Here is a 27167-nt window from a genome sequence, read left to right as displayed (position 1 = left end):
TGTGGTTTAATGACAAAAATGCACAATCTCTGAATAAATACCTCACTAACCACCAGCCATATTCCTTGCACTGTTTGTTTACTACCTGTAGATTCTTTTCAGCGGGAGTCCAGACGCGAACACGCCCCTATAATTAAAGGAGCGTTTTCATTGGTGCGCCGCCTCGCGCCTCCCCTGCGTCAGTTCGTCAGCAGCGGCGGTTGCCTTGGAAGCCCGTAGACACCGACGTACACATGTCGAGTCGAGACATACGGGGCGGCGTCCTGCTCTCCAGAAATGTGACACATTCAAACTGAGTTGTTGGATTAAGTAAACCGAATTATGATGTCTCATTCCCAGAACTACATGTAGATTGAGGTTCATGTGAAGGCAGAAATGTCTGTACAGCACCGCTCCGTCCAACTGTCAGCCGCGTCGCTCGCTGTTGTTCTCTGCCGGGACGAGGACATCAAATTCAGCGCGAGCAACACTAACGGACAGGACGTGTTTGCGGATTTTAAATCGCAAAATTCGCGAAGCTTCTGGAATAAAAGACTCGTGAAAGCGGTGGCGGAAGTTTCCTTCCAGGGATGGCTGGAGAACTATGTGCTGCTCGTGCAGGGCAATGCCAATAACTTGGAGGTGTTGAGGGAAGCGTGGATGCGCAGGGCGCTGAGGTCACCCAAAGGATACACTATCAAAGCAGTGGGTAGGTGATCGGCATTTGGCTGTTTATAAGATGTGCAGGAGTGTTATAAGATGTGGAACCGCGGTCACTCATTCATAAATGATCGATTTGATAGTCCCGAAGCTTTTTCTGCAGCTCATGGTCACTGAACGCGATATGGCACTACAGAAGTGAGTCCCACGAGAGCGAAATCTGAGGAAGGCTTTGGATTTAAGTTTTCTAAGCGCTTTGTTGATGAGTGACATGGTGAAATGTGAAAAGAACACCTTTGGCCGTGTTGGTAAAGCAGACATGCATGCTTAACACTTTGTTTTGACCATTAATACTATACTGAAAGTTATGATGAATGACTCATTCTTGTGTCTGGATCTAGTAAGTTATTTCATTAAAAAATAAAAATAAAAAATCTCTTCAATGTTAAACTTTTTTTTATTTTTATTAATTAAATGACATTGAAAAGTCTAACTTTATTAAAAGGCTGACATTTTATTCATTTATGAATCAATTAAAATATTTTCATAAATAGTTTGATATAATCTCTTATTATTTTTTCTATAATACCAAAGCTTTTTAAATATTTAAATACATATGTGACCACAAAACAGTCATAAGGGTCATTTGGTTTGTTAGGATAGGACAATATTTGGCCGAAATACAACTATTTGAAAATCTGGAATCTGAGGGTGCAAAAAAATCAAAATATTGAGAAAATCGCCTTTTAAATTTGTCCAAATGAAGTCCTTAGCAATGCATATCCACTTACAAAAATACATTTGGATATATTTACAGTAGGACATTTACAAAATATATTCATGGAACATGATCTTTACTTAATATCCTAATGATTTTTGGCATAAAAGAAAAATCAATAATTTTGACCCATAGAGTGTATTGTTGGCTATTGTGACAAATATACCCGTGCGACTTATGACTGGTTTTGTAGTCCAGGGTCACATATTTGAAAGCATTTTGTCTACCAAATCAAATTCAGTGCATTGAATTTAACATAAAGTAAGCCAAGAAAACCATAAAATGGAGATGATGGACCCCTTTAGACCCTCATGACTGTGTCAAGGTCATTATGTTTTTGTTTTTTTAAAGAAAATTACATATTTTGTTAAAAGATGTCAAATGGAGTAACCCTCACACTTCTTCATATGCATGAATCAAAAAAAGTTTTATCTTGAATTGTTTTTTGTTTTAAGGATAATGATTAAGTTGCGTTTACTCATATGCATTTAAATGCACAGAAAATGTATTAGTTCTTTTTATGTGATGGTTACACCATTTGACATTTTTAGAGTCAAAGTCTTTGTAGAAAGTGATATAAATGTTAAACTGACATTAATATTTATTTCTAAGAATTTGGCACTTGGTGTGTTTTTAGATAGATTAAATGATTTCTCCTTTTTATCATCTCAAAGATTCTTCCTGACATTGACAGATTTCATTAGAAAATCAAAATATAACCTTCATTTGTGTTTGTGGACATTCCCCAGCAGACCTCTATAGGGATCCTCCTGCTCTATAGGGGATCCACACATACTCCACTGTCCTCATGAATGCCTCTTCCTCCAGTGTCTCTAAAGGTCCCCAGATTGTTTTTCCTCAGCTATAATAGAAAACCACATAATTTCCGTTCGCTGTAGAAGGTGGCCTCTTAACCTAACCTGACCAACAATTCCCCATGAGACCTCAACATGCTTTAGGCGTAACTGTGTGCGTGCAACATAAGTGCATTATTTCCAGATGACAGGAAATATGATTTCTGGGGAGCTGTGAGTCTCATCTGACTCAATTTTCACTGCTCGGTTTTAGCTGAACCAGTTAACTTTAAAGAAGAATGGACATTATGATTTGGTGTGGGTACATGCCCAGTGTTGCGTTGGTTGTTATTATGTTTTGATAGCGGATTAAATTGTTTTCGTTGGTCACATGTTGAGGTGGCAGACCTTTTGTGATTTGTGTATTTCTGTTGCCTCAGGTGTCGCTGCTTCTGGGGGGCGTCTGGTTTGCCCACTACAAACATAAACCAGATTGTAAGGACCGCCATTTGCTCCTGCTGTCACAAGCGATGAAGTTAACACACTGAGGAGGATAGTGTGTAACCGGGGCTTTTTTTGAGCTAGGACCACACAATAATGGGACTGGGAATATAGGGAGCTAAAACCTACAGCTTTTTTCACTTGTGTCATTTACTCTCGGAAATTGGAAGCACACTCTCATACGCATACAAACTGTTGAGACCTCAGGTCAGGTTGTCCATTGTGATGATATAAGCCCATCCCTATTGTCTTTGTAATTTATTGCCCATTCATCAGAGCCAATAGTGCTGAGTTATGTCCTGTCCAGTGGTTGTCCACCAGCCGGGTTTACAGCTTGACCACTGGAGCCGATGTCCCTTGTTTCATTCTCAGAGCGGTACCATAGAGATTTTTTATTGTTGTCTGGAGACGGCGCCAGGACATTGTGTTGGCAATGAAATGTCAGCTTGTAGATAAGATTTAGGTATGGTTTGCTAAAAGTATTGAAATTATATAACTGTAAATAAGATTAAAATGGAAAGTTACTTGGCAAATGACATCTCCAAGAGCTTTTTTAAACATCGCTTTAAAAGCCCCGATAATACTAACGCCGAAGCTCGAAAAACCTTTTGTAGCGAACATCCAAATGCCTCCTACTATGCTGGGAATGGCATTTAGATGAATATGTTAATATGTGTTACACACTTTTCACTAAATAACAAAATAAACACAACAAAAATGACAGCAGTTAAAGAAAATTTTTCCAGGATTTACACTCTCAATCCATAGGTGTATATGACTTTCTTCTTTCAGACAAACACAATTGGAGTTATATTGGAAAATATGGATCTCTTCCAAGCTTTATAATGGTAGTGAAGAGGGCGCGAGATTTTGAAGCCCAAAAAAGTGCATCCATCCATCATAAAAGTAATTCATACGGCTCCAGGTGGTTAATAAAGGCCTTATCCAAAAAAATATAAATATATATATATATCCATATATTAAATATATATCCATATTTAAAACTTGATAAACTATAATAACTAGCTTCTGGTAAAAGACCGTACACATTGAGTTACAGAGAAGGAGTGACCTGTGAATATGGATATTTTTCTTAAAAAAAACCATTGCTTCACTTCAGAAGGCCTTTATTAACCCTTTGGAGCTGTATGGATTACTTTTATGAAGAAAGGATGCACTTTTTTGGGCTTCAAAATCCCACTCACCCTTAACTACTATTATAAGTTTGGAAGGGAAGGGATATTTTTTTTAAATCCAACTATGTTTGTCTGAAAGAAGATAGTCATATGCACCTAGGATGGCTTGTGGGTGAGTAAATCATGGGATAATTGTCATTTTTGGGTGAACTGTCTCTTTAAGAAAGCATCTGATCATAGCGATGTGGATATGTTTGCACCGCAGTCAAGTCACTTCACATTCATTTATAGTACTTTATACAACAATAGATTGCTTTTAAAGCAAGCAGCAAGCAGCTTACAGTAATAAACATAAAAAAAAAAAAGAAAATGAATCAGTTAAAAGCCCCGGAAGCACACCTATATTAAATAATCACCACGGACCTATGGTAGTTTAAAGGTGTTTGTACCAGCCAGAGTGAACTTTTCCAGAAAGCTCGCTTTGGCAAGCTGTTTTGGTCTCAGAAACAAACTCCAAACAAACTTTGTTTTGGCCTAATTTTGTTCAAAACGGCATTGCACCAGTTAATTCAATTTCACATTAAGTATATAGAGCCTTATATATTACCACATTCAGTACTTTAAATACTTTCAGTATTTTTCTAGGCCTGTGTTTGGTCAGCAGGAAAGCGTTAGTGGCTGTGATTACCCTTCAGCAGATGGGATGATGAATGAGCCTGCTTCGCTCTCTGTCCTCTTGATTATCAGTATACATTAAGTGAAAAGACGGATTGTTCACTGGGGCCTGCGCTGCTTTTTTTGGCCTCTTGCTCATAATACTCATTGACCTTTTCAGCTCAAATTATGAGCATGCCATCTTTTTTATGTTCCCTGAATCCCAATAAATACATTGATATTGATTTTAGACCACTATTTTCGTGAATTATTAGTTAAGAAGTATGAAAAATCTGTCGTGGATTTACTCACCTTCATGTCATTCCAAACCTACGTGCTCTTATTATTTAAGTGAAGCACAAAATATTCACCTCCACCAAACTTTCACCTAACCTGCATCTGTGTCCACATCCAAAAATGCCATGTTGTCATAATTTTAGCCAAAACGTCAATAGAACGTACCATGCTTTTTGATTTCTAGACGCGAATATGGTTAATCTGTTTTTTCACACAAAGCTACTGTATGATGGTTTGGAATAAAGTGAACAGGTCATGGACTACTTTTATGATAGTTTTTGTTTTATTGTTTTTATGTTTATGTTTATGTTTGACTGCCCCTCATTATGAACTGATGTTATATGACAAGAGGACATAAAGATGGCATGTTTCAAAGAAATATTGGGAACATCAGCAAATGGGTGAGAAAAGAAAATATTTGGTGAACTACCTCTTTTGGTGTTTAAGAAATATAAAGCAAGTTAACTGTCAGATTTCTAAAAATGAAAAGCTGAGCAGTTAGTAATGGAGTGCAGAAACTGGACTTGGATGCATTCAGATGCTTCTGTCTTCGGCCTTTGGCCTTGAACTAGAATTCTCCATGCATCATTTAAGTAAAGCTGTATAAATTTGGAGGCATAGTAATAATGTGCATTGAACTATAGTGATTTAGGATGATGACTGTAAAAAGCAGAAACAAGAAATTCAAGGCTGCCTCACCCTTTTCTGGCTGTCTGTTGAAATCTGAGGCGCTTACAATGGCTGAAGTCTCTGCATTATTGAGGAGCTTTGGATCACGCCATCATTCCTCAGCTGGGTATAACATCTACACTAAGTTCTAATGAGGCGTTCAGTAGGGTTACGCACAATTAATCACTGATATGTTTAGTAACATACTATGTCATCTGGTTTAGTTTAATTTTTTTAACCATGTTTGTTAGTGCACATTTATGCTATCTTTAAACCTACTGTAACTGTGAACATATACATGTTCTCTGGAGTGCCTCTACCAAAGCAAACTGATTTGTTGGAGGTTTATGCAGTATAGACCACATCTCTCAGATCTCAGCTCATTAGCCGTGACATGGCATCGTGCTGGACTCTTTTATCCCGAGGTCAACACCCTGTGGTTCTCATGCATTGAAAGTTGCCCTCTTGGTTAACAAGGCACCAGAGGTCATTGCTCCCCAGTGCTTTCCTCAAAGATGTCATTGCTGACCACAACACTTCCAGGTGTGCACCGTAAACAGAGGAGGCACAGTTCAGCCAACATGTGTTTGTAAAAGAACAAAAGCTTTCTTATTCCCATGAAAGCATATCTTTCTTTCACTTGAGGAAAAACCTAATAAAAGCAAGAAAGAAATTTGCTTACACATAAAAAACTATGTTCTGTTTTTGAGTAAATAGAATAATTCATGTGGCTTGTTACTAATTACACAGTAAACTATAATTTTGAAAATAAAATAACTTTTTTACGGAGCCCCGCACATGATATGCAAGAAGTAAATAGTAAATTTGTTCCTTCAATTTACTAAACCGTGCAGATGAGTTAATAATTGGTTCCCTTGATTTACTAAATTGTGCGTACGATTTACTATTTCGTTCCCTCGATCTATAAAACGTGCTCATGATTTAGCAACGAATTAGTAAATTGTGTGCACAATTTAGCCTATTATTTTTTTTATTTATTTTTTTCCTGGATGTCATGTGTTCGTCTCAATACTTTTTAAAATAATTAAACAAAAAATGACATGCAGTGTCATCACAAGCAGAGAAGACAGGACAAACATGTGGGTTGCTATTCATTCATTCCAACTTTTAAGTAAATAAAATAATCCACATGTTTTATATTATAATGTTTATGTTATAATTTTGGACCTTTGAAATTAAATGGCACACAGTTTTTTCTGAAGCAGAGATTCCAGAATAAACATGTTGGTTAATATTTATTAAAGTTTTTTTAAAGTAAATAAAATAATCCATGTGCTTTATAGATCCACAGAAAACTATTGTCATTTTTTACTATATTTAATTAAAGTTTCATCACAGGCAGAGGTTCCAGTATAAACATGTCAGGAATGTTTATTTATGTGAAAGCTTTTTTGTTTATTTAAGTAAATTAACTTATCCATGTGGTCAGAATAAAAGGGAGTCATATACATGCAGTTTTGGGAGATAAAGGTGGAGCTGGATCTGGTTTCTAAGAAAGCAACCAATGGAATGTTTTCCAAGATAACCAAACACCCTTCCATGAGCAGCCATGTGTATTTCTTCCATTTTTCACCCATTGAAATAATGTATATCCTTTATCCGTCAGTGTAGTTAAACAACCCTGACAAGACGCTCTTTTCCTTTTCCTTCATAGAGCTCTTCTCTGTCCGTCTGTCTGCTGACACTAATTTAACATTTGAAAAATTCTTCTCTTCCTGTGACTTCAATTATATCCACATTCAAAAATTCATGTGTCCATCTAAATGCTGTCCAAACACAGCACATAAGACTTCTCATTTTCAGATTGGGAGCTCTGGAACTGTTTTTTGAACACGTGAGTGTGTGTTGGCATGTATATGTGCTTGTCTGTGAGCTTTTTTTCTGTGTGCATGAGTGATCCAGAGATATGTCTCCTTGAATGGAGCTGAAATGGATTTCCCTTTATCTGTCCTGATTTGAAGGCATCTCTCTATTCAGAATCTGTCCTTTGTTTTATAGTATGTTAGATATTGCTTGCAGCATCCTTTTTCCATTACACAGGAAGTCAATCCTTGATGAAATCTAAGCTGGATGACATATTTAAGTATAGTTCACAGCCAGGTGGAGAGCTAGGCCAGTACAAACAAATGAAAAGATTATGCCGTTCTCCTACTGTTAAGCATTGCAGCTAATGTGTTTGCAATTAGTGGACAGTACTTTCCTCATATGAGGTACAAAATGGTGTACTGTTGAGTAGACCTGAGCTGACTAACCCATTTCCATGCTCCTACTTAACTGAAATCAAGATATCGTAAGCTTTTGGCATGAAAGCTGTTTGCAGCTAAGATTAAGCTTCACTATGTGAAGCGCCTTCAAATCTAAGGTTAACAAACCTAAAATCTGATGTAGCTCAGCCTTGGTCAGAGGAAATGATTCTCATCTGGTGGAAATTACCAGCATGGAACTTGATTAGTGGTGCAGACTGTTGTAAACTGTGGCTCCTTTAACTTCTAGTAGTAAAACTAGTATGAAACACATTAACATCTCTTCAAGCAAATCATGAATCTGTATCCTGATGTTCCTTGAGGGATGAGGAAAAGGTTGTAATAGACAATGACCATCAGGATAACCTTTTGGCTGTAGTTTTAGCTTTTAATTTTACTTTGTAATGCATATAATTATGCATGACTATACATGATTATGAATTTCAGTGATTGAATCAAACTCTCAAATATCATTGCGAGAATATCATTATCGTTCAAAAGTATGAGGTCGGTTTTTGCTTGCCTAAGCTGCATTTATTTGATCAAGAATACACTAAAAACAGTAATATTGTGAAATAATATTAACAATATTAATTATAAAATAATAATAATAATAATTTATTCCTGATTGCGAAGCTGATGAATATTCTGATTAATAGAATTTAAGAACAGCATTTATATGAAATAGAAATCTTTTGTAACATTATACATATCTTTACTGTCACTTTTGAACAATTGAATGCAACCTTGCTGAATTAAAGTATTTAATTTCTTAAAAAAAAAAAAAAAACGTACTGACCCCAAAACTTTTGAATGGTAGTGTAGACATTGTTATAACAAACACATTGCTTTTCATTATATATGGTATTTGTTACTCCAACTCTATAGACCAAAAGGCCTAAGAACATTTACTTTTCCTGTGGCAGGTAATATGGCCTATTTGCATCAGCTTCAAAAGGGTCCCCAGTCTTTTGCCTTGAAACCTGAGATATGTTGCCAATTGATAATGACCTCCTTTCATGAGACCTACTATAATATGCTATGTGCAAAACATTACACTCTCTAATACAGGAAAGCGAGCTGTTGTGGCTTTTTGTGACTCTTCTCAAAGTCAAAATGTTGGTTTATTTCAGGGGTCTGGAACCTTTTTTGACCAAAGAGACAATTTTTCATTTTTGGTAAATGCATTTTTCCAGAGCCACACAGCTAAAAAAAAAAAAAAAAAAAAAAAAAAAATACAATTTCCAGTTTTCCAAGTTATTTCCAATAACATTTCAATAAAAGTAAATTTATTATGTCCATAGACAACTAACAACAAACAAATATGCAACAAACAATAAATAAGCTGCAATATGGAATAAATTGTGCAGAGATTTCACTGTGAGGTTAAGTTACCACCTGAGTCACATAAATCCTCTTCTGTGTGCGTGAATGCTCACCAAGACGCCATTTTGACATTTTCTGTGGCTTGTCCGTGTTCTGCTCGGAGTGCACGCACAGAAAGTATCCTGTCAGTAGCAGTAGTCAGTTTGCGAGCCATAGGTTTCCGACTGTTGGTTTAGTCTTGTTTTTTATTTTTTATTTCAGGAGTTTGTCAGTGTCAATAATGGCTGTATGATGATAGAAAGTACTACCCACAAATTGCATACTATTTGTTCAAAATGACAACATAAACGTGGAGACATATTTCATCAGCAGTGTTATCAGCGTGAGGCAGATTCTTCTGTTAATCAATACACAAGTCCACAAGAGTATCATGAAGCATGTCAACATTGTAAAGTGGCCCTTTTAATCAGTCTAACGCACCAGACAGTGAGTTCATCCATCATGCCTCTGTGGGAGGATCAGTAGAAGAGCTTCATTTTTCCCTTGTAACATTTGACATGGTTAACATTTGACACAGGTGGTTCATTTCAAAACCACACCAGACACATGCTTGATAGTTAACACGCCTCTCACAGAATGTTTGTTAGTGGTAAAAAGGGATAAATGTTTAGGGCCTCTTTGGATTTATTGGCCTGACATGGCAGGCAAAATGTTGTAAGGCCTTCATAGCAGAAGGTGTGACCGAGAACCCATCGGCCACTAATGACAGTACAAAAACATTTTAATTAGTCCACCAACAACATGCAAAGCTGAGAAAACAAAGACTGAAATGAATGTGTGCATGCATGAGAACACAAATACCGTACTGAATAGTGAACTGACGCTAGCCCAAAAACAACACATGATTTTGCTTGCTTCATTCTTTTTCGTGTTAATAGAGCATCCTTAGGGGCAGTGACTGGTGTTGTCTGAAGTCATGAACAATTAATGTGATTAATGCTTCTGTTCCAGCAGAAAAACTCAAGGGGAACTGAACCTCCACAGAAGCTTTATGTGACTGAGACATAGATCTATCACCTTGTTTTTGACCTCTGCATGAAAATGTTATCATGCATGCATAATTTTTTGGCTTTGAAGTACTGAAGTGATGTTATGATAGAGGGCATTATGTTTTGTCTTTTTAAATTTTAAAGGTATCTAAGAGGTTGGGGTTTGGTCTTTTAAAGTACCTTTTAAAGTTCAGGTCGCTGTTGGTTGGGCATGTCTGGTGATTGGAAAGACAGCTTTGGTGGATGTGCAAGTTTCCACCAAGTCACCACCAAGAGATAATTTTTTTATTTGAAAAGGACATATCTTTTTCTAAATCAAACTTATTTTCTTTCTCAGCTAAAACTCGCGGCCCGCGGGATGATATTTTGTGGCCCCCCACCTGACATCAAAGTTTAGTGTTAGTGCGGCCCGCGAGTTATTCTGAAACTTTTGTTTTATTTTGTTATCACTTTAGTGCATGCTGATTTTTATGATTATACACAAGTTTGTCACTCTCTCTCTCTGATTTTCTTGAACCATGAACTTGAATGTATTTAAAAAGTGGCATTTTATGAGATAGTTGACTTCTTGACCTTCTGAGGTCATTCAGACATATTTTTTTTTACTATTCAAAGGGCACTTCACCACAAAAATGTTCAAATAATTGGGCTTTCAAAGCATGTGATATTAGTGTTTCCACCTGTATAATGCAGGACTTTCTTTAGTGTTGACATGGCTTTGTAAAAGGCATATTTGTATTGTAAACTTACAAAAATAATTTTTAGTTTAATTTTTCTTGATTTTGAAATCTTCAGTTTTTGCTAAAAACATATTTAAGACAGTCGAGCATTTTAATATGCGACTAGGCCTGTCACAATCATGAATTTGAATTTTAATGTTTGGTAACACTTTATTTTAATGTCTGTTACACGTTACATGTATTTACTATAGTAATAACCACAATTAGGCATAATTACATGCAACTAACCCTAAACCAAACCCTAATCCTATTCTAACCCTAAGTACGTACATGTAGTTATTTAATATTATTAATATAATAGTTATATAATATTACTCAGTACTTATTAGATTAATTACACAGTAATAGAGACACATTAAAATAAAGTGTAATTGATTTTTTTTTACAAAATAATTAAATTACAGTAATTAATATCTTAGTAATGCATTACACCCACCACTGAATGGAAATTATAATAAAATATGCCCATATGATTTACTTAAATGCTGTGACCTTTATAACCTTATTTTTTACTCTCTGCCAGATTATGACTCCTCTGCTTCTCCCTACCACACCAGAAAAGGAGACACAATATCGAGCATTTGATGCCATTTCTTTAAGCTCTTAATTTTCCCTTATTTGGATGAAAAAATATGATTGTAATTGAAATGTTACAATTATCGCAGTTTTCTCAAATAGTTTATTGATGATTAATCAATAATCATGACAGCCCTATGTGTGACACCTAGAAAAGCATGTGATTTCAGCCACCCATGAAGCACAGAATTCCTTAGAGGCAGGAAGTTGCCTATAGGGAGTAAAACAACATGTGTGGCATTATCAAGTTACCTTTAATTCACTTTCTCTTTCCCGCCTTCTTTCGAAGGATCACAGTCCACTGTGTGTTTTTGTTGTTCCAGCCACTAAGTGGTTCAGAGAGTATAGTGTAGGTAATGGTTACAGCTGTGGTAAGGAATAACCCTTACCAGATTCAAATCTTGTATTTATTAGTACAAGCTCATTCATCAGAAGAGCACCTTATATGTGGTGTATATGTGTGGTGCTTGAATCAACAGAGCACTTGTACGTTAATTACCTCTGTGGATTCTGTGAAGTTGATGCCCACGGCTGACCAGGTTGATTTTAATCAGAAACTCAAACAATAATTAAGCTGTTTTGGTTAATCTGTCTGCCCCTTGACAAAGCCTTGGTTGAAAAAATCAAAAACATGAATATTGGTATTTCTGTGGTTCTCTTAAAATAGCCACTAAAAGATCCTTTATAAACTCAATCCTAACAAATTTGACTATTAACATTTGAAACCGATCATCAAAACCATTTATGTGTGTGGTGATACAGATTACATTTAGACTATATTAAATAACAATTTAATATTATTACATAATAAAGGATGGTTATGTATGTATTTTGTGGGTCTTGTTCACAGATTGTCTTCAGGTTGTAAATCACATGACTAAAAAATTTAATTTCTAAAAATATTTAAAAATGTATTTTTCTTCTATTATTTTGTTTGGTTTTCCATATTTTATTTCTAATTTATGATGGCCTTTATTTACTATTAGAGTTTATTTTTGTGTGATCACGTGGTCACACAGGTGACCTTGTTTGACATTTCAGTATCATGAAAGATGCCTACTATTACTTGTGATGAATGGCAAGTGCTGTAGGGTAATGTGATAAAGACAAAGTGAGTATTTGAGTAGCCAGGACATGCACAAGACATTTGCATGTGATTTTCAAATCTTGTTTACTCAAATTAATTTATGCTCCAAAGTCAACCACTGTTTGTTTTTTATATTCATTTGTAATTTGCAATCAAAGAGACATGTCCCACTCCCTTTCTTCTTCTTCCTTGCCAGAATTTGCAGTGTGACATGGCTGCCATGGTATCTGTTGAGGTATTCCTGTGACAAAAGTCTTAATGTTGTCAGAGCAGCTTCATGATACAATGAGCCCAGGGTATTTCCCTGGAGAGGGGAATTAAGGGTACATGTGTCCTTCTCAGCTCATTTGGAGCTGGAACTCAATTGTTGTGCAAAACATTTCCCACTTTCTCTCTGAAAAGACTATTTGAAGCACACTTACTCCTAAACATTTTTTTTATTGTTCAATAATTTCTGCTGTTAAACCTTCTAAACAATTATATACATCCCAAAGACAACCTAAGGATGTGCTGTTCCCTACATCACCTTCCTGAAAATAAAGGAAGTTTTTCCTTTAAAGGTTTTCCTCTCATTACACCTCTCAGACTACATGTGGCCAGAGACCTTAGATGAGATGTTTCCTGTTTAAGACCTTAGACGGGATGTTTTTCCCCTGGAAAACAGTGTCAAAAGTGGAAAGCGATGAGCAAAGGCGTTTTTCAGCTTACTCTGAGGCCTCATCTTACTCTCTGAGTGCTCTTACAACAAAGAAGAATGGATTAGTTGCTAAGTGAGAGAGTCAGAAATTTAATGGGAACTAGCAGATGAGATGAATGAAGCTAAAACCGCAATTTCAGGAATAGGAGTGGCTTCTTGTAAAACATGATTTTCATTTACTTTTGTGTATATAAAACATAGTACTATAGTAAAAATTATATTTTTATATTTTTTTATCTCACTTTTAAAATCTTATAACATTATATATATATATTACAAAATATGCTGTTGTGTTTATCTGAATCAACCAATAATGTTTCCAGGTTGATGTGAGTTTGAGAGTTTGTCTTACCTGGTCTGGGTTAATTAATCAACAACAGAATGGAAAGTCAGTTTTGGCCAGTGTTCAGTTAATCTAGCCATCCCTAGTTGATAATCAACTAGGGATGGCTTGACGGACAAAGCAACAGCAACTAAGGACTTAACAAGAAAAGAGATTCATTAGAGATTCAGCTGTACATATTTTCTTATGTGTATTGGTTGAAATACTCCACCTGTAATTAAGCTGTTTAATAAAAATCATTCAATCACACTACTGATTGAACTTTAGACCTCTTTGGATTTTAGGGTTTGTTGTTTTCTATCACTGTGATGACTTTAAGGGCCATTTGTCTTTCTTCATAAGCAGACTTCAGACTGCCTCATATGCTTTAATTAACAGTTTCTATCAGTCTCTCAATTTTATATCCATTAAAGAACATTTTATATAAACATATTTTAAAATACATGTTTTAAATGATAGTCACTTGAACTAACCATGTTATATATATTTTTTTCCTATAGGTGATCTGTCCCCTGTGCAGATGTCACCAATCTCCCAGTCTCAGTTTATTCCACTGTCTGAAATATTGTGCTCTGTCATATCAGACATGAATTCTGCCCATGTGGTTGTAAACCAGGAAGCATTGATCAATCACATGATAAAAGCACACCCAGGTAGCACAATATTACATAATGTTTCACTTATCCATACACTACCTTGTTACATTTTTATTGTAATTCATTTTCATTATGGCTATATTTACACCAACAATTTTTTTTGTAGGAATGACCATTCCCACTCAAGACATCCTGTATAATGCTTTGGGAACACTTATTAAGGAGAGGAAGATCTATCACACTGGCGAGGGCTACTTTGTAGTCACCCCTCAAACATACTTCATCACCAATAACATGGTGAAAGAGAGGAATTGGTGGAGTTCTGGCGACATTGACCTGCCTTCACCACCTCCTATCACGTACCTGGTGAGCAACGAGAGCTGCATGGACACCTCTAGTGAGGTGCCTGTCCTGGCCCACTGTAAGTCCTGCAGCTGCTTCACCCCTCCTTCCATTGTACCTCCATCTGTCCAAGACCATCAATCCATCAGTATCAGTGAGTGCACTGGGAAAAGCCTCAAGTGGCCCAAAGAACACAAACCCTCCATTCAGCACCAGTCCACATCTACCGCAGCAGACTACCAGGCCAGTGAGATTAGCAAATCCACCAACACAAGCCGCAAGGACAAGGAGAAAGCTGGTCGCAAATTTGGACTTAACCTCTTCCGACGAAACACAGGGAAGAAGGACAACAAACCAAAGAAAGAGTATGCCACATTCTCTGGGCAATTCCCACCGGAGGAATGGCCTGTCAGGGATGAGGATGACTTAAACAACCTCCCCAGGGATCTAGAACATGCCATCATCAAACGGATCAACCCAGAGCTGACTGTGGATAATCTTGTAAAGCACACAGTTCTTATGAAGAAGCTTGAGGAGAAAGCTGAGAGAGGCACAGAGAAAGCTGTGGACAAGGGCATTTCCACCGAAGCTCTTTTAGCTAAGCAGAGGCACCATACCTCAAAGGCTGTGGGGAAGAAATTAGCCCCTAGAGCTACTCGTAGCAAGAGAAGAGGACCTTCATCCAAAGAGAAACAAAGGGCAAAGGATAAGACTTTCCAACATGCTAAAGATTTAGAGGAAGATGATCAGATTATGCCTCACCTCAGAGCAGAATTTGCTTTGGATGATCCTGACAATAATGTAGAGAGTACCATTCTGAATCCAAAATGTGTCTACAAGAAACGGATAGACAACCCATTTTTAGGTTTGCCAGGAAGAGATGTGGAAACAAACATCCACCATAAAGAACAAAGGAGGAGAGAAGCCAAGATTCCATCCGCCATACGGCGGGAAAGAACAGGTCACAGGTCAAAATCCTGGGATCCTCACCGGGCCAAAGCAATGGCTGACAGCGTAGAGAAATCTCACACATTGAAGGATGCACCTTGCAAACAGGTCCATGAAAGAGTACCGACTGTGGACTCCACTCTGGATGTTCAACCAATTCAAGAGCTTTGTGGAGATTACAGCTCAGCATACCCTGAGAGCAGCACATTGAGGATAGAGGACAAAATTAAGCTGAGACAGAATAAAGTCCGAAGCAGAGAGTTCAGAAATGACAGATTAAAAGAAATGAAACATCAGGATGGACACTTGAGACATGTTCCTGACCAAAATAACATTGTAGATAATCCTTCACATTGTGATACAACAGAAGTACCCCTCTCATGGCCTAAACCTACAATTCAACGTAGACTTTCCCTACATCTACTTAACAGTAAAGAAGAGTCTCATCACCGTCCTGATCTGCTGTCCTCGCACCAGCAAGTTGGCAACGTAACTAGCCATCAGCTGCCGGATGGTCAAACCTTGGACAGAAACACAAGCCAGACTGAGAGTGAGGTGTATACAGATGATGAACATCACATCTATCAGAAAGCAGTGGAGGATGAAGATGGTTGTAGCTCCATCTGCCTGAATGAGGAATGCATACTTGACTGTGAGCTATCACAAACCAATGTAGCTCGTTACCATGAGTCTGTCTGTGCAGATGGTGGCTGGGATGGCCATTTTATTAAGGAACATGCTCATCACAAACCCACCAGAACCACACACAGGCCGCATGAATACAGGTGGCAGTCCTCTGATCACCAGATCCTTCAGAAAGGTGCTAGCCCCAGACAAGAGGTCCAGTGTCTGAGGAAAAGACTACATGAATCCAGTTTGGCAGATGAACATACTGAAGCCCTGGAAAGCAGCATATTTGACTACTGTCAGACAAGTGAAGTGGAGTCTGATTCTGAGACCATACATAAATCTGCAGATGAAGCTGATGCTGGCAAATCTAACAACTGGATCAGTCACCAAGATTTGAAGGACTGCCATCAGAGCACAACAGAGACATCCGAACATACTGGGAACAACAGTGCAAACCTGAATGACCCTACAGGGGCCTGTGCAGGAGAAACCGCAGAGAGTCAGAGTTACACAGCTGACAGTGGGATTGACTCTCCAAGGTTAGTCTAAGGTTATAAATCTGAGATGTTTGATCCATAAATGTGACCCTGGAACACAAAACCAGTCATATTTGTAGCAATAGCCAACAATACATTTGTATGGGTCAAAATGATCAATTTTTCTTTTATGCCAAAAATCATTAGGATATTAAGTAAAGATTATGTTCCATGAGGATATTTTGTAAATTTCCTTCCGTAAATATATAAAAAAAAAATATTTTTGAGTGGATATGCATTGCTTAGGACTTCATTTGGACAACTTTAAAGACGATTTTCTCAATATTTTTTTTTTTTTTGCACCCTCAGATTCCGATATTTTTAAATAGTTGTATCTCGGACACATATTGTCCTATCCTCACAAACCAATCATCAATGGAAAGCTTACTAATTCAGCTTTCAGATGACGTAAATCTCAATTTAAAAAAACTGACCCTCATGACTGTTTTTGTGGTCCAGGGTCACAAATATACACCCGGTTTCACAGACAAGGCTTAGCTAGTCCTAGACTAAAATGCATGTTTGAGCTGTTTTAACTGAAAGTAACTTGCACTGACATATCTTAAAATATGTCAGAGCCATTGTTTTGTCTCAAGATGCTTACCAGTTATCAGTAATGTTTTTCTATGGAACGTTCATAAAAGTTACTTAGATGCCTTAATTGAACTAAGGCCTAATCCTGGCTTAGTTTAAGCCCTGTCTGTGAAACCAGGCATAATGTTTTTAAGATTACTTTCAAGTATTCATACTGCAATCAAACTTAGTACTAAGTACAGTTTAAGGGTTCATGGTTGCCTGAATTTAAACACTTTCCATTTACTTTCATTTAGAGGTAGCGTACATATCTGAAAGTTTAACAGATTATTTAATTCCAGATTAAAATTTTTCTTTTCACTGACTATTTGCAGGACACATATGAGTGTAACCTCCAGTAACTCAGCAATTCTTAATGGACTGAAGCATCGTGGCTTCCTGCAGAACCTTGAAAAGCTCCACTCCAATGGCATTCACCCTCAGAGTTCACTGCTCAAGCTTACACCTGTCATGAATGTATAAACATGTTAAAATGTAGCTCGGCATCTGGGTATAGTTATATCATGTAAAAAAATGTATATAATCCAACAAATGTAAATACCACCTCCCCCCCACAAAAACTAGGAATGGAATGTAGGTTGTGCTTTTTATATACTTAATTCAGTACAAATTTACATTTTAACTGATTAATAATGTTAAGGTTTAACATAATTTTGTACATTGGTCTTTTGTTGTTTAGAGAGAAAGCCTGAACATTACAAGGAATTATCTGCTCAAGTCATTCCTCTGTTAGCTATGTACAAATGGCGGGTATTTCGTGGAAATAAAGTGTTTAAAATGGAGTCTTGTTAGATACACTTCTGGCCTGGAATAAACAACAGTTAAAGGGGGTCAAAACCAAATTACATTTTTAGGGGAACAGACATAGCATTGAGAAAATATATGAATAAATCTGTCAGCAATAGAAATAAGGGTGTGTGTACCAAAGGCATATGTTTATGTAATGACATGAAGATGTCATTGCCCAAATATTTCATTTAATGTAATTTGTAAATCAACCAATGTTTGTTAAGAATACATTTTAATGTATTCTTACTATAAAGGCGAGTGTTTAATATGAATATCATAATGTGTGCCTGAAGCATACATCTATCAATCTCCAAGTTCCTCACATTAGCTTGAAAGTTTTCATCTGTACCTCTACAACTGAACAGCTTGGCCTCCAGTACAGTGGAATGGCGATGAATACTTTGTAAATTCATCAAAATGTCACTTGTGGTCTTGTCAGATGACTTGCTACAACAAAGCTTACCTTTACAATGCCACTGCCTGCCATTGACGGTCATGAAAAATTCATTGTCCTGCAGCTAATCCAACATTCAAACTGACAAAGGCAAGTAGAGGTAGCCATAGCTTACTGATATATGATACAGACACATAGTAGGACACGTGGGATGTGTACCCAACTATTTTATAACAATTTCTGGCCACACACAGTTTGATTCCAGTACATTTAACCAGGTGACTGAGGTGAGAAGCGCTGCAGGTTCAGGCAGGAGCTAAACAGATGGGGTTTCTGAATGACAGGTATTGAATGATGGCTGACTGTGTCATGTTTCATTCTGCCTCACTGGCAGAGAACAAAGGCCAAAACCTTCCTACATGTGTTCATAAAAGACAGCACAGGCATACTGTAGGCTACAAACCACTGTTATTTATGAGTTCAGTGACACTGAGTATGTATAATGTAACTAGTTTGTCTTGTATTCTTGGCACTTCGAGAGTTTTAAAATCTTTAAAGTATTGACAAAGAATAACAAGCTAGTTTTAAAGCAAGGTGTTTTTCTTTACAATAAAATATCAAAACAACATCTTTATCTTTGCCCTTTTCAGAAATTGACAAAAAGCAATAGTGCTTGTGGTTTTCAAACTTTTTAAGGGAAAGGACGCACCCTAGTGGTGTCTGATCACAGTGGGAACACAGTTTGTTTTGAGGAAGCCATGTTTGCTCAGGATGGCCACAGTATATCCTCACATCCTTTTAATGTTAGGATTAGTGTTTATTCCTTCCTCACAAGATGCTAGTCCTGGTGGCTGGGCATCCTAGTAGGTGTTTCCCACATGACAAGATGTGCTACCCATGTTTTAATCACTTTTAATAGTGGTTTTACAACCCAACCGTTTTTTTCTGTCAGATGAGACATTTTAAAAATGACATTTTAAACTACTGATGGATCATCCTGAGCATGAAGGTCAGATCAAAAACACTGCCCTCTATGCTTCACTGCACGTCATGATATTGCTGAGTTAGATGCGTTCCTGGGTCAACATATTTTGTTGATCCTGGAACAACATTCTAGTCTGAAAATTTAGTCTTAAAGGAACACTCCACTTTTTTTGAAAATAGGCTAATTTTCCAACTCCCCTAGAGTTAAACAGTTGAGTTTTACCGTTTTCGAATCCATTCAGCCGATCTCCGGTTCTGGCGGTACCACTTTTAGCATAGCTTAGCATAGTTCATTGAATCTGATTAGACCGTTAGCATCGCGCTTAAAAATGACCAAAGAGTTTTGATATTTTTCCTATTTAAAACTTGACTCTTCTGTAGTTAAATCGTGTACTAAGACCGACAGAAAATGAAAAGTTGCAATTTTCTAGGCTGATATGGCTAGGAACTATACTCTCATTCAGGCGTAATAATCAAGGAACTTTGCTGCCGTTCCATGGCTGCAGCAGGCGCAATGATATTACGCAGCGTCTCTCACAAACGTCTCCATGGTTGCAAGGCATGTTCGGCTGAATGGATTCGAAAACGGTAAAACTCAACTGTTTAACTCTAGGGGAGTTGGAAAATGAGCCTATTTTCAAAAAAAGTGGAGTGTTCCTTTAACCCTATTCCTACCCCTAAACCTAACCATACCCAAGTTATCCCAAAAATCAGAGGGAAATGATAGATGAATTACACTGATGTAGAAGCACCAATTCATGATTTTAAGCCTAAACGTGACATAATCTGTAAACGTGTCCCTCAAATCTGGTTGATTTGAATGTTGTTCCAGGATCTACAAAAATGTTGAACATGTTGAACTCAGCAATATCAGGTTATGCATGGCACACCTGTGCTTATACCGTCTGTAATTTGTCAACATTTCTTTTACAATGTAGTTTTATTTGGAATCATATAAATTTCAGCCAAAGGTTATTTATTTACTGATAAATCCTTTATAATAAATACGGCAATATTTTCAATTGATTTCATGGTGACTTTAATAAAATATATAATTGTTTATTTAGGGCCTATATATATCAATATTCCTATAATTATTAGGTATTATTATGAAAATGTTGCCAATTTTTACTCTCATTATTAAAAATTCTTTTAACATTAAATGTTGCTCCAAGAACATATAAATATGCAAATTAGATACAGTGTATAGATTGAATGGGAAAATCCATGTATGGCCATTTCACCCACATATTGCATAACGTAAAATGATATATCGATTTATTCCATTCTATCTTTCATAATATAGTTGAGAATCATCTTTAAACAAAATTTAGTTAAAAAAAAATTAAAAATTGATTGTTGAATAAAAATAAAAAAAAACATTGTTTTTGCCTATACATGTCATTTATTGTCATTTTATTTTTTAAATTACTTAGTCCTGGTGTCCACTACAGAGGACATAGCATAAAATATGAATAAAATATAATTTTTCAATGTTATTTTTCCATTACAATGTAATGATGTGAAACAAAATATTAAATTCAAAAACTTTTTTTTCGGGGTCCCAGGAGGATATATATTTTGTTTGGGACCAGACTGTATGGGACTGAAGGCGAAGGCGCCATCCTCCAGGACTACAGGGGGTAGTCGAGCGCTTGTTTCTTCGCCGCTTTGTTTTTTTGCTCATGCGCTCCAACATAGTTGGCGCCAGTTGATCCGCGGCGCCATCCCGCTACGTACGTACGGAGGGAGGGAGAGAGAAAGAGTGACAGAGTGCAAACCGCAACCAGGCAGTACAGACGCAACAGAACGAAGATCTTCAGGCCTTTGACTACGCCGCGACTACTAGCAGCGCATCTCGCAAAAAAAGCCATTAAAGGGCAAAGAGGTCGGACATGTTTCTTCAATACATAACCGTTTAATGTTTATGTGCGTCAGGGCTTTATATACCGTTGCAAGTTAACTTAGCTGGCTAACTAGCGTGCTATTTTTGATACAACGTTGTTATTTAATTAACGATATACCACACGTTGTGGCATATGCTCAATCTTGATCATTTTTTGAACGCAGTGCAATAAGTGGCGCTCGGTCAACGCTAGCGATGAATTGTGGACGTCACGAAGTTCGGAGGTGTTCTGTAGCAATGGCGGCGGAGGCAGCTAGTGTTCCGCTAGCGAGGCAGCTTAGCAGGACGACAGGCCATGTTTGTTTCACACTGCTAAAAATGGGCTAGGACTATAGCATGATAAGCACAGCTTATAGCAACGCAGTGCTAGTGTCAGTTGATATTGATGATTTCAAGAATCGTATATAGCCACAAAAGACGTTAAATATATGTTTATTTAGTTTTTAATTCGACGCCACAAAACAAAAACGCGTTATGTAAGAAGGGGGGCGCCTTTCCCGGGCTTTCGCGAATAGCGTACATCTGTGATTAGCCATTAACTCGAGCGGTTTGCCGTATGTCTTGATAATCTTGAGTTTTTAGAGCTATCTTCCCAGCGAGCAATAAAACGAATCAATTGATATGACCTGGTTTATTTGCATTTCCTTACGGTGCGCGTTGCATCTGCGTGCTTGTATTAGGGGCGGAAGCTAGTCGCGGCGGCCATTTTACAGCTAGTTAGCTGTTCCAACCTCTGGCGGACAAGATGCCCACCGTAAACTCGTTGTATTTTCTAGAAGCTGTAGCGTCAGTCTCTACGTGACTCTGCGGCACTAAAAAGCGTATGCATGATTAAAAATTGACAAGTGGAGTTCCGCATTTGAGGCAGTCTGTCAGCTTTTCAATTCAGTATCAATTTATGATACAGCTATAGTGCTAGTTAGCCAGCTAGTTAGCTGAAAATGCATGCTCAAGGAAGCTAACTAGCAGCTATTTAGCCAGCTAACCTAGCCAACAGTGGCAAACCAGCAGTATGTGTAAGTTGTAAACATTGTTTTTTTGTTTGTTAAATATGAGGTATGTTTAAAGGAGTTTGATGTGGTTCAGTGTTGCTCATATGAGAGAATTGAATGTCTGAACTGTACGTTATATTCTTGTATACCTAGCCTGTCAAGATAGCCAAATATAAACTACCCATAGGCTAACCTTAGCCAATTTGTAGCCACTGATATTTCTGCTAACTAGCTTTATGGTTGTTTCTAGATAAGGCTCATATTTGTTTACAATTTTTAGCCATAATATGTTTTTTTCAAGCTATGGTGTATATAGTTCAGTTCCCAGTTCTGTTCAACTATGCAACACCCTTTCTACCTTAGGACGTTGATTGTTAGATTTGTTTATGCATCAACTTATTCTGTTGTCTCCTTTTTTTTTTTTTTTTCATGTTTATGGCTAGACATTTAACCTTGCCTATTACCCATTTAGTTGAAGCTGTTTGTTTCTTTGTCACATTAAATAGCATCAATTAATTTCTTGATATTTTACTTTATAGAAAACTAACTGCTTTAGTCTTTGCATGTTTTGCATGCCTTATTTTTTACTTTTAAGGGGTATCAAGTAGTAAAATCAAGATGAAAGTTAAATGTTTTCAGTTTTATCATTATTATACAGATGAGTTTAAAAATGTTCATTCTTTCAGCAGGCAGGACTGCTCCTGACTCAAGAACCGACTGAGCCTGCAGCAGGCACCCCTTCAAGTTTCTTTGCGGGAAAGCGGGGCTCGTAGAGCAACGCTAAGTTTCACTTAACCGGGAAGACGGAAGTCGTCAGGCTGGAGTGCGTCCTGATGGCTGAGTCAGAGACTGACTGTGACACACCAGGTCTCGATACATTGGGATCTGAGTGTGTCATAGCCCATACTCAAGTCGGTGACTTGCATTATGGAGCGGAGACTGAGATTATGACTCAAGAGGACAAAAGACTTGACCTGGAGGCCATTCATGGTGATTTAGGGGCAGTGACCTGCGTAGATGTGGTAACAGAGACGGACCATGACTATATTAAATCTGAAATACACCACGATCATCATCAGTATTTCAGCAGCGCGGAAATAAAAGGCAATGAGCATTTGCTCGGTGAGGTGCTGTTAAAGACAGAGATGGGTGGTGGAGAACATATTGTAAAGGTGGAGTCTGACCATGGAGGGGAGCTTACGGTGGAGTCAGAGAATGGTGTTATCATCCACGAAGCCCATGGCCTGCAATGCAGTGAGTGTGGCGAGATTTTTGACTGCATGTCTGATCTCCACGAACACTTTGAAATCCACAAAGCCACTCACCCCTACATTTGCGTCCACTGTGGTGAGAGCTTTGCTATTGAAGCCAGCCTAAGAAGTCACATGAGGATTCACATGAAAGAGAAAAGTTACACCACTGGTCTTGAGATGGTTGGTAAAGGAGTCATTGACGCATTCAACTTGAAACCGCACCAGATGATGCACTCTCCTGAAAAGCCGCACAGATGTTCAGAGTGTGGCAAGAGCTTCGCCGCTGCCATCACTCTTCGGGAGCACATGAAAATGCATTCGGATGACAAACCCTACAAATGCACCCAATGCCGAAAAAGCTTTGTGCGCAGACGCCATCTCAAGAAGCATCAAGAGCTGCATGCACATGACAAGCCGTTTACATGTCTTCAGTGCGGTAAAGGCTTTACGACGGCTTCCAATCTTAAACAGCACCAGAAGACTCATGCTGGTGAAAAGCCGCACAGATGCACCCAGTGTGGAAAGTGTTTTGCCGCAGCGGCTACATTGAGAGAGCATCAGAGAATCCACTCAGGGGAGAAGCCCTACAAGTGCACCCAGTGTCGAAAGAGCTTTGTCAGGAAACGCCACCTCAAGAAGCATCAGCTGGTCCATCAGGGTGGAAAGCCCTACCGGTGTTCTCAGTGCGACAAGGGTTTCAACCATTCCTCTTCCTTGTCAAGACACCACAAGGTCCACCTGGAGGCCAAGATGTATGCCCAGGGCGACAAGGATTTCCCCTTCGATACTACAATGAAGAGGGGAATGCATACAGGTGAAAAGCCATACAGCTGCAACCATTGTGAGAAGAGCTTCAATCACTCGTCGTCGCTATCCAGGCACCAGAGAACTCATTCTGATGGAAAGTCCTACACCTGTGCTCAATGTGGGAAGAGGTTCAATCATCCCTCATCTCTCGCAAGACACCAACGGGTTCATTTGGAGGATAAGTCGACTTACAGTGCTATTGCGACAGGAAAGGGATTCCCCCACACTACCATCTTGAAACAGAGAATCCTTCAGAGTGAGAAACCATATAGGTGCGCTCAGTGTGGAAAGGGCTTCAATCATTCGTCCTCTCTGTCTAGGCATCACAGAATTCATATTGACCAATAAGCTTGTTTTCATTTCCACCACAAGTGGTGCGCTACCATTCATCCCATGATTCAGGCCAGCTTGTTAATGTTAAAGGGTTTGGCAAAAGATGCACGGAAATCCAGAAAGTCGGTGTGGACCTGCTCTGAGGGAACTTGTTCTAAAATCAAGTCCTATGACTTTTTAAAGAGGATTGAATTTCAATTTGGTATGATTGACACTGAAAACCCCTGTGTAATGTGCTCATAACTAGATACATATGTAATTCTGGAACTTGGTGTTTGATTAAAACCATAGACAAAACATATTGAGATTCCATCATCACTGACTTGTGCTTTAAGTTGGTTTTGGAAGTTTATGGAAGCCTGGCACAATCTTGAAACTGAGTATTAGGTCAAGTCGGTTGAGTGGCAAACATTTAAGCAAATAGTCTAGATGCAACGATTCACTCCCCTAGTCTGTATCTTTTAACCATCTCTGCATCATTAATGGGTTGAGAAACTGATATCGTGTAAATATATGTTGAATTTCTTTTATATAGATATGTATAGGTAAGTAGTGCTGATTTCTGAAAACGGAGCATATTTGATGTATGATCCAGTTAGTCTTATCCATCTCTTGTCAGTGAAGTGGGATGGTGCTTTCAGGGGATGTCACTAGTTTTAAACAAGCTTTCAAAATATAAGGCTATGTTAATCATCAAACCCCTTATGATGCAAACCAATGGAGTCTGTAACCTAACAGCATATTAACTTGACTAACTCCCTGATGTCTGTTCATGAGAGCAGCACAAAGGTGAGCGGCAAGAAATCGAATCTTCTACATCGGGTCGAGAAAAATGGATCTTGTTCATAAAGGGTCAATGCAACAAAATCAGATAATATATACATTTTTCTTTTGGAAAATATGGTTCACCTTTCAAGGTGCCAGTTTTCAACAGACAACGTAATTAAATAGCTGATTTTGTTATACAAAGCAAACTTGGTACAGCCAAAGCGTTCCCCTAAATGTCTTTAGTGCTTCTCCCTGCTACCAGTGGCTGACTGTGAGTTTAAGATTTTCTCGGCCATTGATAAAATCAGACGGCAGTGTATAGAATATCAACATTTAATAATAATAATAATAATAGATTGTGTATACTTTAATGCAAATACAAAATATAGCTTGCTTTTTTTTTTTAAATAGTTTTTTTTCTTCTCACCTTAATCCATGGGTTTGTGCTTTCTATTTACATTTCTGTGTATGGAGAAAATCTTTTACAAATGGATGTATTTTTTTAATAAGGTTTGGGTAATTGAAAGGGAAATGAAAGGAATACTGTTTTTATGGGAGTGAACATTGTATCGGAACTATTCTTTCTTTTCCATTGAATAACAATTCTGCTTCATCACGTAGCATAGGTTTATTCATTGTGTTAGTTAGGTGCCTTATTGCATGCCGTGTAGAAATGTATGCTGAGCTATAATAGAAAAAATAAGGTTTTGGCTCCTGCTCCCTTTTTGTTTCTTTACATACTAATCAATGTTTTAATTTGATTTTTTTTTTTCTTTTTTTTTTTTTGCTTCTCTGTACATGAATGTTTACACTGTTACTTATGTCTTTTAATTTACTGTCAACAAGCCTCTTCATAGATTAGAGGTTAAAGAAAGTTACAATGCCATTGATCCATATGTTGATTACCCTCTATAATGGTCAATTCTTGTCCCATTTGTCTATTCCCCCATCTTTGAGTGGCTCACATATATGGATAAATAAAGGTTGTTGACTATCAACATGTTCATACAGTTTTTTTTGTTTTGTTTTTTTATAGTACCTTCTTGCATCCATCAAGGTCTACTGTATGTAGTGCAGTGGTTCTCAAACCCATTCTGGAGGACCCCCAGCCCTGCACATTTTGTATGTCACCCTCATCTATCACACCTGATTCAATTCATGTGCTCATTAGTAGAGACAGAAAGACCTCAAATGGGTGTGTCCGAAATAAAGACATGCAAAATGTGCAGGGCTGGGGGTCTTCCAGCACGGGTTTGAGAACCATTGATGTAGTGTATATAGTGAATTTAACGTTAAAAGGAAATTTTATCGTGTCATTGAGGAAGATGCCTTATTGATTTTAATATTTTTAGAGGGGGTAAAAAAAAAAATCTAATAAAAGGGAGGGAAATGGGGGGAAATTCAACACCCACACAAAGGAATTGTACCTTCAATTACTTTTTCTTTTTTTTTTTTCTTTTTTTTGTGCATGTATGTATATATGAAGATCAGACTAAAAGAGATTGATTATTGGTCGGGTTATCGCTGTAGCCGAGTGACTTAAGTTTCTGACTGAAGTTGCCTTGTGTCATTTGTGTGCAGGGCCATCTGCTGGCAACTCATATACATTATTGGTCAGTGATTAATTGCAACATTACATGTGTGGATATTTTCTTAATTCGTAAAGGTACTCTTTTGTTCAAAATGTACAAAATTCCTGATATTTCAAAATTTATTTAATGAGTGAGTCTTGAATCCATCTTTCA

The 27167-nt window shown here is 37.7% G+C and overlaps 2 protein-coding genes across 4 annotated transcripts; both read left to right on the top strand.

Moving 5' to 3' along the window:
• The first annotated feature begins 236 nt into the window (after positions 1-236).
• Positions 237-18968, top strand: stox1 (storkhead box 1). Its single transcript, XM_067385127.1, has 4 exons — positions 237-688; positions 14051-14203; positions 14313-16605; positions 17511-18968. Exons 1-4 carry the CDS (start codon positions 376-378, stop codon positions 17656-17658), a joined length of 2907 nt encoding a protein of 968 aa, XP_067241228.1. The 5' UTR covers positions 237-375; the 3' UTR covers positions 17659-18968.
• Positions 18969-21096: 2128 nt separating this feature from the next.
• On the top strand, positions 21097-26387 carry si:ch211-198a12.6 (uncharacterized protein LOC563253 homolog). Of its 3 annotated transcripts, none has more exons than XM_067385840.1 (2): positions 21097-21251; positions 22951-26387. In XM_067385840.1, exon 2 carries the CDS (start codon positions 23095-23097, stop codon positions 24667-24669), a length of 1575 nt encoding a protein of 524 aa, XP_067241941.1. In that variant the 5' UTR covers positions 21097-21251; positions 22951-23094; the 3' UTR covers positions 24670-26387. The 3 variants fall into 3 exon arrangements, with proteins under 3 accessions (XP_067241941.1, XP_067241940.1, XP_067241942.1); XM_067385839.1 differs by having other exon boundaries at positions 21098-21251; positions 22948-26387; XM_067385841.1 differs by lacking the exon at positions 21097-21251 and adding an exon at positions 21279-22285 and having other exon boundaries at positions 22948-26387.
• Positions 26388-27167: the final 780 nt, after the last annotated feature.

This window comes from Chanodichthys erythropterus, chromosome 5, assembly GCF_024489055.1.
Source record: "Chanodichthys erythropterus isolate Z2021 chromosome 5, ASM2448905v1, whole genome shotgun sequence".
In the NCBI taxonomy this organism is placed as follows: domain Eukaryota; kingdom Metazoa; phylum Chordata; class Actinopteri; order Cypriniformes; family Xenocyprididae; genus Chanodichthys; species Chanodichthys erythropterus.
Note: the sequence above shows the minus strand (reverse complement) of the source record. Positions and strands in the feature narration are given on the sequence as shown.